This window comes from Rattus norvegicus, chromosome 10, assembly GCF_021556685.1.
Source record: "Rattus norvegicus strain SHRSP/BbbUtx chromosome 10, alternate assembly SHRSP_T2T, whole genome shotgun sequence".
NCBI lineage: Eukaryota > Metazoa > Chordata > Mammalia > Rodentia > Muridae > Rattus > Rattus norvegicus.
In genome coordinates this window covers 98,107,775-98,125,997 of record NC_141543.1, presented here as the reverse complement: position 1 = coordinate 98,125,997, position 18,223 = coordinate 98,107,775, and the positions used below count along the sequence as shown (strand labels likewise).

Sequence of the window (18,223 nt, the reverse complement as noted above, 5' to 3'; positions counted from 1 at the left end):
ACTCTGCTCATACGTCTCACTACTGTGTGTACTTCGAACCAGTTATGATTTGACATTTAAATCTTTTTATTCTTCACTTGTTAAGTAGGGATAACAACACTCATTTTCCTCAGGATTATTGTAAGGACTTTAAGATGAAGCATTTTGAATAATTCCCATTGTGTTTGCTGTTTTAGTCAGAGTTAAGCATTTCCTTACTGTTGATTTCCTTTCCCGTGTTTGTTATTTTCATTTCCTTTTTGTGGGGTCTATTACTTGTAGTCATTACTTGGGAGCAGTTTTTAAGCTAGTTTGACTTTTCTAAAATTAATGTCCCATGTGACAGCTATGTTTAACAAGCCCTTCAAATGAGCTACTAAGACAGCTGTGTGAAAGGAAAGATGGGAATGTTTGAGTAGTCACCTTCTCAGAGTTTAATGGCTGCTTACAATCCTCAAGTACCCAGACACCATCTAGACCGTGGTAATGTTCAACAGAATGCTCCCAGTTGGGAACTAGCAAAAACAAAACAAAACAAAAAAACCATACATTGAAGTGGCTTCAATGTTTGGTTTAAAATAGCCCCTTACGTGCTGTGTGCATGTGTGTGTTCATGTGTTTGAATGTTAGAGTGGAAAAATCTTTTACAGTGAATGGTAATCCTCATGTAATTAATCTTTTATCTTACTTGTCAAAGCATTTTTTTTTTTTAAGTTTAAAATACTTCCCTTTTTTCCACAGGACTCCCTGATCCGTTTGCTAAGGTGGTAGTTGATGGTTCTGGGCAATGCCATTCTACAGATACTGTGAAGAACACACTTGATCCAAAGTGGAATCAGCATTATGACCTGTAGGTATAAATGATTAATTTGAAATGATTAATGTAAAAACACAGAATTAATGTAATATAAACTTCGAACAGAATCATGGAAAATAGTTTCAGTTTGTATATAATATAGTTCCTTATCCAAAATAGTACTAAAGATTGAGCCTCGGGTCTCAAACATGATAGGCAAGCACTCTGCCCTGGAACCATCCCCTCACCTCCTTTTTCACTTGTCCACATTTTTCTGAGATAGGTTTTACTAAGTTGCTCAGGCAGACCTTGAACTTGTAATCTTCCTACTTTGCCCTTCTATTTGCCCTTCTAAATGAAGCTAGGATTGCAGGCCTGCCAACACACGGGCTTAGTCTTATGATTTGACATCCCAGTGGAAAAGTGCTTTGAATTATTGATAAACAAGACCGGCAGGCAGGCATATCTCTCACACACACACACACACACACACACACACACACACACACACACACACACACACATACACACACACACACACACACAGTTAAAAGAAAGAAAACATACCTTGAAAAAGTTACAGCCATACTTCTTTACTTCTTGGTAGGTTCAGTTTACCTTTTCCTGAAGACTAGTGATGTTGAACATGTTTTCATGTGCTTGATGGTACTTACTTTATAGTTAGTGTTAACTGGCTACCAGGGAGGTCTATCTTATGTGGAGGGGGCAAGGTCAGAGTAGCATTTGGGGTCATTTTGTTAAATCTTTTCATTATGTTGGGTAGGCCTAGAAAGGATAAGTGTACTTCAGCCAAAATCTTGACTGCATATATAATATTATATTCTACACGATAACAGTATGCTCCCTTATAGAGATATTCCTTATGTTCGACCCTCTTAAACTTTGTTTATAAGACTGATACTTGTTGGGGAAGTTGAGATTCTAATAAAATAGAGATTTCTATTTAAGTTTAAAGCTGGGTGCAGTGGTGTGTGCCTATAGTACTAACTATTCAGGAGGCTTGGAAGTTCTCAGGCCCTCTGGACAGCACAACAAGACTCTTTCTTACAAACAACACAACCAACAAAAAATGTTTAGCTTACAAGTTTAAAAGAATTCATTTTTCTTCTAGCCATGTGTATTAAATTATACGAGTTTTCTTTAAAATGAAAACAGAAACCGTTCAAATGCAATTTCTAATTAGTTTTTGACCTTGAAATATTTTGACAAAAGTTTTTGCAAAACTTAAGTGCTTATAGTTATTTTCAGAAGGCCTATAATTAGGAAATTATTACAGTTTAGAATTTCAAATCTTTTTGTATCACAGTAAACATAACATTTAGACTATGTTGGTACATGTACTAAATAGAGTTCCTTAGGCCAGTAGTGGGCTACTTAGTCCTCAAGACTCACTATTTTAGAATAGCTGCAAATAAGTTAGAAAACGTGTGTGTGAGAGAGAGAGTGTGTGTGTGTGTGTGTGTGTGTGTGTGTGTGTGTTGTGTGTTTTGTGGTATTACTTGTTACTATGTGATATAATGTGCAGTAGTTACATACCAGTATGTATGTGGTAGATTTTTTTGAAAGTTGATGCATGTCTACTCTATGACAGCCTTTTGTAGTAGACCCCGTACAAACTAGCTTCATTTCACAGCCATGTTCGATGGCCCACACCTGTGATCCACCACGTGAAGCAGAGGCACAAGAAGCAGGCAGGTTAAAAGCCAACCTGGTCTAAACACAGAACAGCAAAACAGGCCCAGGCGTGTAGCTTAGTTGTCAGAGTACTTGCCAAGCATGGATAGTTGTGTATATGCCAAGCTGGGTTTGGTCCCAGCATTACTTAAAATTGGATATAGTAACACATGCCTATAATCCCAGCACTTGGTAGGTGAAAGTAAGTGAGTTCGAGATCAGCCTGGACTCCATCCTCAAATCAGCAAAGCAAAGGGAGAAAAAAAACTTGGTTTTTATAAAGCAAATGCATTGACTTGCATCACAAGAATGTCAAGGCGACCACTCTTTAGTCACATGAATCCAGGGCTTAAGCACATCTTCCATATTCCTTGTTTTTGTTTTATTGAATGATAGTAAAAGATCAAGGTTGCTGGACCAAAAATGTGACCTCTTAGAATCACTGAAAGAAAGTTAGGTTCAGATCACATGATTATGTTATTAACCATTGTTTTTGCATGACTTGATGCCATGTTAATAATTGGCTGTGATAGCTTTTACATACTTGCAGGCATATGCACAGACAAGTATAGTAACGCTTTTCCCTGCTCTGCTTGTCTGCAGGCAGTGAAGTGAAATCTACAAGAGTCCTGCTCGCTCAAGGCCTGCATACAGGAAAGAAGCAGGGGAAAAGCGTTACAAACAACTTTTGTTCTGCAGCATTTAAAAATATAACAGGTAGGTCAGATTTTTGGTCTATCAGCCTTGACAGTGCCTCTTGAAGGTGAACTAAGTTTCTGAGATAACAATTAAAGTATGAGTGTTCTTTCTACATCTGAATGACATCCCCAAACCCTAAAATAGATTTTTTAAAACAGTTTTTACCCAACATGAGATTGGGGAAAAAAAGGGGGTTATATTAAAATTATTTTGAATGCTTTTAAAGTTTAAGTTTATTACTTTGGATTTATTGAATTGAAAACATAGTTTGCTTCTTTTAGCCATATTTGGAAATATACTTAGGATGTTAGGATATTAAAAAGTTAAGTAGTATTTTTAATTACCAAGTTACTCATGTAGTGGTTTGTCTTTTAGGTATATTGGGAAGTCTGATTCCGTCACGATCAGCGTGTGGAATCATAAGAAGATCCATAAGAAGCAAGGTGCTGGATTTCTTGGTTGTGTTCGTCTTCTTTCCAATGCCATCAATCGCCTCAAAGACACTGGCTGTGAGTAAATTTGCTTTCATTAGAAGATATGTATGAGAACTTTTATGTAGTAGGTGTCCAAAACTTAAGTTCCCATGTATATCTGAAACACTGAAAAAAATTCCTGGTCTATATTTATTTAATGGATACAAAAATTGAAACATTTTGGGCTGCAAAATGGTTTGGTGGGTCAGCAAGCTTGCTCTCTCCATCTCTTCCTCCCCACTGCCCTTTTCCCTCCCTTCTCTCTCTCCTCCCTAGCACATACTAAATACTTAAATTGAATGGTTTTTTCAGAAATGAAAATCATATTTTAAGAATGTGATTCTAAAGGTGAATCAGAGAGGATGCTTGAATGTCCAATGATTTATGGTATTCAGAAGTGCTTTGACATTTGGGGCTTGTCTTAGAACAGACAAAGGCAGCTCACCTTATGAAGTTAAATGCAAAGACCCACGGCAGTACGATTCTGAGAATAAAGGATGGTGGAATCTTGACCTCTAGACAGGATATTTGTACCATCCGTTCAGGAAACATTGAGGAAGAGGGGTAAAATAAATGTATAAGGCACAGCATGGGGATGGGGCCCCTAAAATGCCATCTGCTAAGCACAACATGGCCATAACAGCCGTGAACTCTCACACTGCCTGTGCATACTGGGCCAGAGGTCCAGCCTTCCTAACATTCAGCTGTGGGAGGAAAAGAGATTCCTAGGCCTAAGACCCAGTGCTGATCTGTTTGGCAAGTAGATCCTGAGAGGGAAGGGAGAGTAGGACCCAGTCATGTACACTGGTAAAGAATACCTCCAAATGTGGAGGTACCAGACAGCCCTAACCTATATGAGACACTTAAAAATCAACAGGGGAAAACCAAAACACAACGTTGGTTGGTTAATAGGCAAAAGAGATTTGTAGGGAAGAGAGGAGAAGTGGGGGGGGGGAGTGGCCAGAATATATCACATATATGTATGAAATTAAGATAGAGGGGGAGGATGATTGATATCCAGAAGGTTAGAAAGAAAGGTACCAATATACATGCCTTTAAAAAATTTTAGCACCTCGTTTTGGTGGATTTTTTTTTTTAAAGTAGAAGTAAATTTTTTTTTTTCGGAGCTGGGGACCGAACCCAGGGCCTTGCACTTGCTAGGCAAGCGCTCTACCACTGAGCTAAATCCCCAACCCCTAGAAGTAAATTTTTATTTAGTCAATTGGAATTCGTAAAAAAAGAGAGAGAGAGAGATTTGAGAATAAAATAGTTATATGGACTATTTAACTATAGTCTTTTTCTCACCATCCTGCATATTAGAGAACAGGCATTAGAAATGGTTTCTATAGTGGGTTGGTGAATTGACTTACCTGTCTGTCTCCCGTAACCCCGGGACAATATAAAGTGAGGACATGACTGCTCTAAGGTATGATTGAAGGGAAGGTTTGGTTTGGTTTGAAACAGGGTTGCTTTGGTTGTCCTAGAACTGCCTCTGTAGACCAGGCTATCCTTGAACTCAGAGATCCACCTGCCTCTGCTTCAGTCGAGGCATGCACCACTAACACTCAGCTTGGGAAGGTGTTTATTGTAGATAGGAGAGAGAGAACAGCCAGAGGCATCTGGAAGAGTCCAGAGTAGGGAGAGAAAGTGGTAGACTAAGCATGTTCTGTAGCGGTAAATAATAGAAAATCGATTTGGGGCACTGTATACCACGTCATGCTAGCTCTTGCTACTCTCTCCCCAACAATCTCTCCACCTCTATGGCTAGCTTCACATTGTGCTGGCTACTCTCTGGCCCCAGCAGTGGCCGCTCTCTTGGGACTCTCAGCTATGAACTCTGTTCACAATCCCAGCATCCATCCCCTGTGGTTATTGTCACAATTCACAATATCCCGGTAAAATAAAATATCTAGAAACTTGTAATTTATGAATCAGATTTATATCAATAAAATCTCACTCCACAAAGGGTGCACACAGTAAACTCAGAGCCAATTGATATTGATATAAACTGCCCACCTAGATAAGACAAATTGTCCTGTATTAATCCATCCCTTATATGATATTCATAGCTACCTGTGGCTAATTAAAGCCACATCCTTCTCCTCCATTTTCTCTTCTTCCTCTTCCTCCTCTCTCTCTTCGTGTCTCTAAAACTTGACACCTGCCTTATTTTTTCACTGCCCAATCACAGGCCTTACCTTATCTTGTGCCTGCCCTCACCTGCATGTAGACATCAATCCACGATGTTCAGCAGATGAAAATGGGCCATGAGAGAAGAAAAGGGAGTGGTAGGCAGGAATGGAGCACCACTAAGATAGGTAGACAGAGAGGAAAGAGAGCATGCATAGGAAGGAGAAGCTGGGGAAGGGAAGCCCACAAGCTGGAGAAATTTAGAGTAGGACTCGGGGTGCATAGAGCTGTGGAGAATCAGGGTGCCAGCATGGATTCTGTGACAAGGATTAGCTATGCTTAGAGAGCCCAAAGGCCAGCATGGGCTTTGGTATGCTAATAGGCACCACAGTTAACCATTTGTCCCTTTACTTTTGGACCTGTCAGGGGTCTCTTGCCATTGGGACACAGTTGGAAATACCCTTTTCAGCAGATGTTTTGTGTATTTCTGTAGAAAAGCTTAATCTAATATATATAAAAAAAATCAGTTGTGTTATGAATGCCTAAGCTAATAAAGAAACCCACATGAATTTTATCTAAGGAAATTATTAAACAAAAGCACTATAAGTTTAGCTTTGAATGCAAAATGTATTAAGAAATGTACAATGAGACTTATAAATATTGACCTGTTACAGAAAAGGGAGATGACTGAGTTACAGGTTCCGAATCAGAGGAACTTAAGCGCCTAAGCCACTGAGGAAGTCTTAGCTCCTGGGTTGGTAGGGTAGTGAGCAATAGGAGAGAGAGCTTGGTCACAAGAGTCTACATGCTGACAGAAACTGATGCACTATTTATAAATCCAGCCAACATGCTGTGGGGACCTTGTGCCTTTATAGCTTGGGGGCATGCCAGTGCTGTATTGACTTTACAGATGAGGCAGCTGAGAGAACTGTTACAAAATGAGTATTACCTCAAGTCTGCAGCTTACAAGTTTTGTCTCTCAGCTTCTTCTCCTCTTCCCCCCCTCACCCCTTCTTTTCTTCTTCCTCTTCCTCCTCCTCTCTTTCTCTTCCTCCTCCTCCTCTTCCTTCTCCTCCTCTTCTTCTTCCTCTTCTTCTCCTCATCTTCTTTGCTTCTTCTTCAAGACAGGGTTTCTCTCTTTAGCCACAGTTGTCCCGGAACTTGCTCTGTAGACCACTACCACGACCACCACCCCCCAGGACTCCTTGTCTTGATACTTGTTTTGTTCTTTTGAACGGTTATATTAAAAAACAAAAAGCAGATGACACTATTTAGCACTTATATACCATGTACTATACTGAAAGTTTTAAGTAACAATCTGATTTAATCCTTGAAAAATAGCTAGATAGGTTCTGTTACATGTAGAAAGCCAGGACTCAGGTATAAACCTGAGGTTAGGACCAACAGCTATTGAGAGGTTCAGACTGAAGTGATCTGAAAACTTCGGGGAGAGCCATCTGTCACCAGTGTAGCTTTTACCCAGCGCTTTATGTTTTTGAAATCTGAATTTGTCAAAACTTGCTGAGATTATATGTTAGAATCTCTGATACTAGCTTTTTGTTTTTATTTGAATAGATCAGAGGTTGGATTTATGCAAACTGGGGCCAAATGACAATGATACAGTTCGAGGACAAATTGTAGGTAAGTGTGGAATTTAAAGTTTTGAGTTTTAGCTTCTTTTAAACTGCCTTAGATCTAAATACTTTTCTTTTTTTTTTTAAAAGAGTCTCATATTATAGCCCAGGCTATCCTTGAACTTGCCTTCTAGCCAGAGTTGACCATAAATTTTTGATCCTCCTCCTGCTTTTGTCTCCTGAGTGCAGGTTTTGTGATGTTCTCTGAATCAAACTCAGGGCTTTATATATGGTAGGCAGGTGCTCTACCAGCTGAGCCCTCCATAGTCGTCTAAATAACCTCTGAATACCTTGGAGTTGGCATGAGTTAAATATGAATCCTAGAAGACGCTACAGTGGGTTCAGGATACAGCCTACCTTTAGATAGATAGATAGATAGATAGATAGATAGATAGATAGATAGATAGATAGATGGATGGATGGATGGATGGATGGATGATGGATGATGGATGGATAGATAGGAAGGAGGGATGAAGAGATGGCTTAGTGGATAAGAGACTTGGCTGTGCAAGCATGAGGACCAGAGTTCAGATCCCAGTGTCCATGTAACAAAACCAAGCCCGGCATGGTACTCTGTGTGCCCATAACTCTACTGTTGAGAAGAGCGGAGTTAGGAGGGTCTCTGGGGTTTGCTGGCTGCCAGCCTTGCTGAAAACCTGAGCCCCATGTTCAAGAAGAGACCCTGCTTTGAAGGAGTAGTGCGCAGAGTGGGAGGGGAAGACACAGCGACCATGTGTGCACCCCTAGCCCCAACTCAAGAATCAGACACACACACAGCCCACACTCAGACACAGATATAACACATACAAATGTAATGTAAAAGGGGGAAAGCGGCACTTGTGAGAGAAGAGTTACTGAGACTTAGGGAATTCTCCTAGAAGTATTCGAATGTAGTAGAGTACTGAAGTAGACTTTTTTCAGATGGTACCAATTTTGTGAAAACAATTTTGAAATTAACTTTTTAGTAAGAGTATTCTGTTAAAAGTCATTGCTTGGGCTAGAGAGATGGCTCAGCGGTTAAAAGCACTGACTGCTCTTCCAGAGGTCTCGAGTTCAATTCCCAGCAACCACATGGTGACTCACAACCATCTGTAATGGGATCTGATGCCCTCTTCTGGTGCACCTGAAGACAGCTACAGTGTACTGATATAAATAAAAAAAGAAGTCATTGCTTAGTAACTTCTTGGTTAATGTTTACTGCATTGCATTTCTAGAAGTCTAACTGAAAAAAACCTGACAATGAATGAGCACTGACAGGGTAACATGAACGAAGGAAAAAGGGAAGAGTTACCCTCACAAGGCACTTAGTGGAAATGGTCTAATAGACTGTCTTCAACTGACCTTGAGGGAATGGCTCAATCTTAGATTGATCAAGATGCATGGTATGGCAGGACTCTAAGGCAGACAACGTTGGGGCGCCTTAAACTAGATGAATAAACTGCTGTGTCCCCACTTGAGGTAGAGCAGGATTTAGACTAAAAGAATTTTAACTCTATGGAAAAGTATTAGTTCCCAACAGGACAGCAAGAACTTGAATCCTGAAGCTGCCAGAGTAGCCTCATAACAAAACCCTGTGACACTGACCCTTGGGAGTATCTGTAATACAAGATTACTGATAATTTCTGGTTTTCAACTGAGAAAGGGTAAAATACCTCAATTATAAATCCTTTCACACAAACCTTTTGAGTATTTATTAGGACAAGTGTTTTACTTTATGTGTGTATATTTAATGTAAAGATTGTGTGTGAAAGTGGATTTTATAGTATAACCGTTATTAAGGACAATATAAGCTATATTTAAAAATCTCGTTATGTCATTCTAAAACACAGTGACTCCAGTTCATGGACTTATGGACTTAGACACACACACATGAACATATGTACATATATAAATGTAAATATGTATATATACATATGCATGGATATGATTTTATATATATGATGTTTGTATGGTTTATTTGAAACAGGGTTTTATTTTTTAACCCAGGCTGGTCTTGCACTCACAGTGATTCAGCTTTTCAGCCTTCTCTGAGTGCTAGGATTATAGGCATGAGATCCCACCTCTAGCTAATGACAGCCTCTGGGAAAAATGGAGAAAAAATACTCTAGAAAACTAACTTTTTCAGTTGGGTGATGGAACACAGCGGTTACTACGGCATTCAGGAGGAGGAGGGAAGAGGGCGTCAAGCTGAAGGATAGTCTGGTTTGTAGAGCAAAGATTTTCTTCTGAGGCTGGAGAGACAGCTCAGCGGTGACGAGCATGTGCTGCTCTTTCAGAGGAGACCGAAGTTTGGTTCCCACTACCCACACCACCTGTAACACTAATCACAGAGAATTTGATCTGATGCCCTCCTCTGACCTCTGTAGGCACCTGCATGCTCATGGTGTACATCATCCACTGTGGTCCACACTAAGACACATAAAATAATAAAATGACACTAAAAAATAACATCATAAACTTATTAACAAAAATAAATAAATAAATATCTAACCAACCCAAGCCCAGTGGTCCATACATGAGATCCTGGGACTTGAGAGGTAGGGCAAGAAGATGAGGCGTTCAGGGTCCTCTTCAGCTACACAGTGAATTTGAGGCCAGCCTGAGCTACATGAAACCCTATGTTTTAAAAACATTGTGGCAGGTTGTTTGCGCATGCCTTTAATCCCACTACTCAGAAGGCCAGGGGCAGGGACATCTCTTAGTTCAAGGCCAGCTTGGTCTACAGAGAGATTTAGATTTCTAGGATACCCAGGGCTACACAGAGTAACTCTCTTGAAAAAAACTAACTAACTAACTAACTAAGCAAGACTCTCAAGTGGAATTCACTTTGTTTTCCTTCTATTTGAAAACTAAATAACTTAGTGATTTTTTTTATAAAATATTTACATTTACTGAGGTGTGTAGTATATTACAGCTCTCTCCTTTAAATTAAGCTTAATATGAAGGAGATCTGTCTTGAAATTATTTTTTCCAAAATTTTAGCTAGGTGTAGTGGTTCATACAAATAATTCCAACATTAAAGAGGCTAAAGAAACAGGAGTTCCATGAGTTTGAGGGCTGGGTGGGCAATGTAATGAGGCCAAGGCCACTCTCTACATAATGAGACCTTTTGTCAGAGAGTGCCACTGAAGGTCAAAAGTGAGAGATGGCTCAGTGACTAAGGGTGCTTGCTGTTCTTGCACAGGACCCACTGGTTCTCAGCACTCACATAATGACTCACACCGTCCTCCTTCTGACTAGGCCTTCATGTGGTGCACACATACACATGTGGGCAAAACACTTAGACACATAAAATAAGTACATCCTTTTTAAAGAGCCTAAAAAATAGCACCCCCTCTCCAGATTTAAAGAGTAGAATTTTGAGATCTTTCTTTGAAAAAAAGTCCTTGGATATCATATTTTATGTTGTAACTTATGAATTGTATAAAAAGTTAGGTATAGTCAAGTTCAGCTGTATCTCCACTGTCTTTGGGGAAGATGCCAAAAATAGAGTTAAGGAATAGTAGGACGATGAAGAGCTTCAGAGCTGTCAGGTAGCCTAACTTCCCATGGTGGAATCTGGGATTATGGAAATTTGCACTGAATTAGGTTTCTGGTGCAGCCTACTTTAGAGCTGTGTGCCCTGTTTACAAGCTGCTCAGTAGTAATTTTATACTAGATTTCATACTGTCAGCTGGTAATACTCCTGTGACCCAAGGTTTGCCCCATTTCTGCATCCAGTATATTTTTTATAGCTGTTTAGATTTTCAAGAATGCAACATAAGTTCGTGGGAAGTTTCAGACTGTTTTCAGACTTTCTTTTTTTTTTTTTTTTTGGTTCTTTTTTTCGGAGCTGGGGACTGAACCCAGGGCCTTGTGTTCAGACTTTCTTAATTAATGTCTTGTCTTTTAAGTACAGTGAATGATTTTACATTGTCCCACTTTGATGTTGGGAAAGGCCCTAGAATCTCCCCCAAAAGCATGACAAAATCAAGAAAACATTGTTTTGTTTTGTTTTTAACATTACATCAAGAAAGAAAATTCTATGGGAAAAGAAGTTACAGATTTTAGTAGAAACCAAGGAACTCATTCTAAACTATTTTGTTTGTTTGTTCGTTTGTGTCAGTGCTGGGAGCCTCATGCTAGGCAAGAATACTATCACTAAATATATCTTCAGCTCAGTCATTCTACAGTAGGAAAATAATCCACATTTTAAGCTACTTGGATTTCTGAGACAAGGGCTTCTCAATATCTACAGGCTGGGCTTAAACTTGCTCTGCTTCCAGGCCGACATCAAACTCCCACCCATCCTTGTGCCTCATCCTTCTGAGTCCTGGGATCACAGACAAGCACTGCCATGCTTGGCTTAAGATGGATTTTATTTAGCTTGACAGACCTGGAAAGCACTGTCAAAATCTTAATTACGATTTTGTTTTTTAATAGTAAGTCTTCAATCCAGAGACCGAATAGGCACGGGAGGACAAGTTGTGGACTGCAGTCGTTTGTTTGATAATGATTTACCAGACGGGTAAGTGGACGTCATCAGATCCTTAGAGACAAGCGGCAGTGCTGCCTTCAAGCCAGTGATGGAGGAGCTGGTGCTGATGATGCAGTAGGAATTTCTGTGAGCATAGAAATAGAACATAGATTTCTCTTCTACTTGGAAAATCATGAGGTCTTGCCACAAGCGGTGTTAAATTTCATTTAAAAAGAGTTTTGAAAAGGAAGAAAAGGAATTTTTTGTCAAATATTACTCTGTTGTAAATTTATTTTTTTAAACAAAAGGATTTTTTTCTTAATTATTTAGAACAGAGTATACATGTACTGTTTGAATATTGCTTTACTTTTAGAGTTAAGGAAAAGAGAATTGAGTAATAATTATAACATTGTGACATTAGTGAAGTATAGTTGTGAATAGCTGTGTCAAGCAGTTCACACATATGATGTTATTTAATTCTTGTGGCAACAGAGGCAGTGTATAGTGACCACCTGGTCTCTGGTCCTCATTCTTCTGCTAACTGACGCGTGGTAAACTTAATTTAGCTTTTGTGACTTTAACAAGATGATTGAAGTGTGCCGTAGTTGGTGCAAGGGTTATGACTTCATTCACATAAAGCAGTTCAGTATTTTGCACATCGTAAGTGCTTACTTAATAAGCTGGGTGTGGGCATGTATCTCTAATTCCCAGCAGAGGCAGGCAGATTTGTGAGTTCGAGAATGGCCTGGTCTACTTACTTCCAGGACAGCCAGAGCTACATGGTGAGACCTTGTCTTGAAAAAACCAAAAACAAGTACTTAATAATTAGTTATTTTTTTAAAAATGTTGTTACTACTATTGTTATTCTCATTTTATAACAAAGAAAATGGAAACCAATATAAGCCATTTGCCTAGGATTTATATAATAAGTGGGGAGCTGAACCTTATGCCTAATTCCCAAGCTCATGAGTTTTTTTCAGTATTCTCCCCTATTTATACTAAGTCTGATACTTTACAATATTCTCCCCTATTTATACTAAGTCTGATACTTTACTGATTTTTTAATTGTAAAGCATTTGTTAACTTCAATGAAATATAACTTACAATAAGTTGTACCCACTTGCAGTAGATGTAGTTAATTGGTGGACTTTTAGCTCAACCTATCGTTTAAATTTTATTACATTTATTTGTGTGAGTGCATGTGAGCTATGTTGTGTACGTAGGGGTCAGAAGACAACTTTTTTTTTTTTTTTTTGGTTCTTTTTTTTCGGAGCTGGGGACCGAACCCAGGGCCTTGTGCTTCCTAGGTAAGCGCTCTACCACTGAGCTAAATCCCCAGCCCCAGAAGACAACTTTTGTAGGTTGGTTCTCTCTTCTTTCCATATGGATCCTCGGAGTCAAATGCTAGTTGCTACTTGACAGCAAGTGCCTTTATCCACTCAGCCATCTTGCTAGCCTGTCTTTATTTTGACATTAAATTTTATAAATAAGTTCTAGTGTTCGCATATTTGTTTAAACTTAGAAAATCCTAAAATTCTGCTAGGCATAGCGACCTCCTCTTATCAGTCTGAGCAATTGGAAGGTTGAGGCAGGAGGATCATGAATTTAAGGTCAACTTGGAGTACCCAGTGAGTTCCAAGGTAGTGTGAGTTGTATTGTGAGACCCCTTTCCCAAAAGCATCCAGTTTTAGGGTCTGGAGAGATGCCCACCCAGGAAAAGAGCTTGTCTCTCTCACTGTAGTTCAGTCCCCAGTTCCCACTGAGGACTCACAAGTACCTGTACCTCAAGTTCCCAGAGATCGAGCGGCCTCCTGTGCCTCCTTGGGTACTCAAACACACACGGACATATACAGCTATAGATGCACACAAGTACATAAACATAAACCTCAACGGCAGATCAGTGGGTGCTGCAGAGATGGGCCAGTGCTTAGGGACACGGGCTGCTCTTGGGGAGAGTGTGAATTCAGTCCTGGACACCCAAGTCTGGCAGCCATCTGTAACTTCAGCTCCAGGTGATCTGATGCCCTCTTCTTGGGCACTACACATAAATAAAAGTGAACTGTAAAATCGGTTTAAAAATTAGTAGAGGCTTGTGAGAGGCTAGTGAGTAGGCCTGACAACGTGAACTCCACACCCACAAAGTAGAAGGCTAGAACAGTTTCTACACATTGCCTTCAGATCTATACACCTGTACTATGAGATGTGCACTCGCGGGCTGGGGATTTAGCTCAGTGGTAGAGCGCTTACCTAGAAAGCGCAAGGCCCTGGGTTCGGTCCCCAGCTCCGAAAAAAAGAACCAAAAAAAAAAAAAAAAGAGAGATGTGCACTTGCACACATATTCAGGTAAATACGCACATATTACAAGTAAACATACATTTTAATTGGTAAAAATAACTATAGATTGTTTTAGCTTTTAAAAATGTTTAAATTATGTGTAGATGAGTATGTCCGTGCATGTGTTCATGTGCCTGTTGGACTTGCACAGACAGTTGTGAGCTACCTGATGTGGGTGCTGGGAAGTGACCTTGGGCACTCTAGGAGAGCAGCGAGCATCCTTACCACTGAGCCACTTTCAGCTTCTTGATAAGTCTGTTAAATTCTTTTTTGAAAATAAGGAAGTCTGTAGTGTTTTTCACAGGGAAGTTAAATATGAAGTAATGAATACTGAGACAATATACCAATGTGAGACATAACTAATCTTTTCTTGCTGATTATTGTTACATTATAATTGTAACCACAGGAGGGATAGAACCACGTTCTCATAGTCATTTGGATATTTCATTAGATGAAATGGCATGAAGAGTTTAGGGACAAATGGTATTTTTATTTTTAAAAATTAGTTTAGGGGTTGGGGATTTAGCTCAGCGGGTTCAGTCCTCAGCTCCGGAAAAACAAAAACAAAAACAAAAACAAATTAGTTTAAAGGACTAAAGAGACGGCTCAGCAGTTAGGAGCACTGGCTGCTCTTCAGAGATCCCAGCTTCAATTCCCAGCACCCACACGGTGACTCCCAACCATCTATACCTCCAATTCTAGGTGGTGGGATACTCTTCTAGCCTCTGAAGGCACCAGGCATGAACATGATGCACAGACCAACATACAAAACATCCATGCATGCAGAATAAGGAGACAAAAATTTAAAAATTGAGTTTCAGGCTTACCTACTTTCAAGAGCCTTTAGATGCTTTCCTAGTAAAAAGTTTAATTTTTTTTAATTACAAGGGATTACAAATTTTTTATACTGGAGTCTAATCCTTGATCATTTGCTCAATTGCTATAAAATGGAATAAATTTTATGATTAATGTTCAGGCATATAGCACAAAATTCTTGGATAATTGTCAACTTAAATGTTACTAAAGTTTTTAAAAGTTCTCAGTTTGGCTGATAAGAAAAATATAACCAAAGCAAAAATAGCTTAAAGTTCTGTCAGTACCGTTGTGCAATGCTAATGGCAAGTTGAAAAAAAATAGCAGGCAAACAAAGTCTTTATGAATTGATCTCCAGGGTCGCCTTCTATGGTTTGTGATGGAAAACTCTTACCTGACTTAGTGGTTGCAGATATTCTAAGTCTCGCCTGTGGCTGACCTCGTTAATGCCCTGTTTCTCAATGCTTTAATTGCAGTTGGGAAGAAAGGCGAACTGCCTCTGGAAGAATCCAGTATCTAAACCACATCACAAGAACTACACAGTGGGAACGCCCAACAAGGTAAAACCATTCAAGTATTTACTATGGTCTGTGCTAGCCTTTTCTGCATTCCTCTCTATTATCTGATTTCCCTACTGCTTTACACTGGTATAAACCATTAGGTCTTAGAGTGAGTTAGATCATGGCGAAGTGAGGTTTATGATCAAGAAAACCTATATGGAAGGAGAGCATCTGAGAGTGAGTGGTGAAGAGATGGTGGCCTTGCAAAGGGAAAGTCTGAGTTAGATCTTGACAGGTGGTAGGTAGATAGATCCCTGTCTCTGTGGTACTTCCTGTGTAGAGACATCAGGATACAAACAGTTCTTGGGAACTGAAAAGGAGTGCTTTTAAAGGAGCTGAAAATGAGTAAGGTGATTGCCTTACCTCCTCTGGACTCCCATTTACAAGTAAGAAGAGGCTGAAATGCCATCTCCGCAAGTCTGTTATTGGTTCCCCTAGTGATTCCTGCACAGGCCTGGCACTCAGAATAAATTATTAAATCGTTTTCATTAGCTGTTTCTGCTTTTGTTTATTGAGGATTGTTTAACTTACTGCTGAAATCAAGCTTGCTTGCTTTTCTCCCTCCTTTCTTCCCTTCCTCCCTCCCTCCCTTCTTTCCTCTCCCCCCCTTCCTTCTGCTGTTGTCTTGCTCTCTGTCTCATGCTGGTCTAGAGCTGGGAATATAGTCCAGCCTACCCTCAAACTCAAGATCCTCCTGCTTCATCCTCCCGAGTGCTGTGACTATATGTGATTATATATATGTGGTGCAAATGTTTTATTACATTATGGGTGTCTAATTAAATAAAGCCTTGCTATTTTAAGCAATTATTTATAATTTCCCATTTCCCTTTCTTTCCTCCAAACCCTCCCAGGTGCTAATCCCACACTCTTCTTTCAAATTTATCACCTTAAAAAATGTTGCATGTATGTATGTATGTATGTATATAAGTATGTATTTCTTTTTTTTTTTTTTTTTTTTTTTTTTTGGTTCTTTTTTTCGGAGCTGGGGACCGAACCCAGGGCTTTGCACTTCTAGGCAAGCGCTCTACCACTGAGCTAAATCCCCAACCCCTAAGTATGTATTTCTAAATAGACAATATGACTCACTCAGCCCATATACTGTTACTTGTATGTATGCTTTTAGGGCTGAGCATTTGGTAATAAATAGATAACCAACTGATGTGCTCTTCCCTGGGGAAGACTATTCTCCTGCTGTCAGCATTCATTAGTTGCCTCGAATTCTTTGTTCAGGCTGAGGGGTATGAACTATCTAGTCATTTTTTTTTTTAAATGCTCAGTCCAAAGTTACATTTATTTCTAATACAAGCTGCCTAGGGTCTCAGTTAAGTCGAAGAACCTATTTTGATTATAACACTTATGTCAGTGTTTAAGTGAAGCCTGCTTTCTTCTAACTCATCTTTAATTTCCATGTGTAGATAAAGCTTTTTCTCCCTTAATAAATGTTAGTTTGAAAATGAGCTTCGGGGGCTGGAGAGATGTTTTGATAGGTAAAAGCACTAGCTGCTCTTCCAGAGGACTCAGATCTGATGCCGCCTACATGCTGGCTCATGATAGACTGTATCTCCAGTCCCAGGGAGTCTGATGTCCTCCTCTGGCAGGGGCACTAAGCACTCATGTGAAACATACATGCTAACAAAATACCCACACGCATAAAATAATTTAGGTGTGATGGCTTACACTTCTAATCCCATTGCCCAGGAGGCTGAAGCAGGAGAATTACTATGCAGAGAGACCCTGCCTCAATAAAATAAAGTGAATTTTGGGCTGGAAATACAGCTCAGTGGTAGAGAATTTGCCTAGCCTGAGTGATGCCTAGGTTTCCTACCTAGTGCTAATAAAGCAGGAACAAAACCAGTGAAAATGAACTCTTTGAAATGAACCTGTTGATTTTGAAGGTTACTTTATAGAATAGAAATCCTTGATGAGACAGATTAGCTTCTTTGTTTGATAATATTTATTAATGTACTGTGACTCCGTACCTGTTAATAACAGGGTGGCATGGCTAGTTGTAATAGGGAATTCGTCACCTCAACTTCCCTCCTTCCAGTAATATTGTAGTAGACAACGAACAGAGATTCTGGTAATAAGAAATACCAGAGATAACTCATTGCCTCATCGAGGAACTAAGGCAGTGTGCAGTGCTTCTTGTGATTGGGATTCTGTCCAATGAAGTTAAAAGTCAAAAGTTATATTTAATATGCGTGCTTTGTTTCATGTAGTGTAGCCATGAGGTATGCTATAGAGTAGACATTACTTACCTCCTGATGAGGTGGTTGACCGGGAGCTGCAGCTTATGGCTGCTGTTACGTAGTAGTTTGATGATCTCTGTACCATGCATATCACTCACTAGTCCTGAAAAAAATAAAATTTTAAAGTGCACTTTTGACTAACTGCTGATGGCTTTTGACTATTAAAATCAAGAAATGACAAGCTGTGAGCTGTGTGTGGCAGCTCATGCCTGTCGTCTGGCTCTGAGGAGGCTGAGGCAAATGGATTGCTGGGAATCACGGCTCACCTGGACTAGAGTGAGGTCTTTTCCCAAAAAACAAGACCTACAAAACTTCTGAGTTGTACCATCATAAGTTAGGAACCATGTTTGCTATCTACATTGTAGAGTGAGCTTCTTACATTGCAAGATCTCCCACGAGGCGATG

General features: G+C 39.7%; 1 protein-coding gene across 4 annotated transcripts in view; it reads left to right on the top strand.

Moving 5' to 3' along the window:
• The window catches only part of Smurf2 (SMAD specific E3 ubiquitin protein ligase 2), a 102,129-nt gene that overhangs the window by 48,232 nt on the left and 35,674 nt on the right, over nt 1–18,223 (top strand). For 3 of the 4 annotated variants that reach the window (XR_015630661.1, NM_001107061.3, XM_087572440.1), the window contains 5 exon segments: nt 721–829; nt 3,545–3,678; nt 7,348–7,413; nt 11,829–11,913; nt 15,486–15,569. Coding sequence is in view for 2 of the 4 variants with exons in the window: in NM_001107061.3 (NP_001100531.1) it covers nt 721–829; nt 3,545–3,678; nt 7,348–7,413; nt 11,829–11,913; nt 15,486–15,569 (478 nt within the window). In the remaining 2 variants the exon portion in view is untranslated. 4 annotated transcript variants of the gene reach the window in all.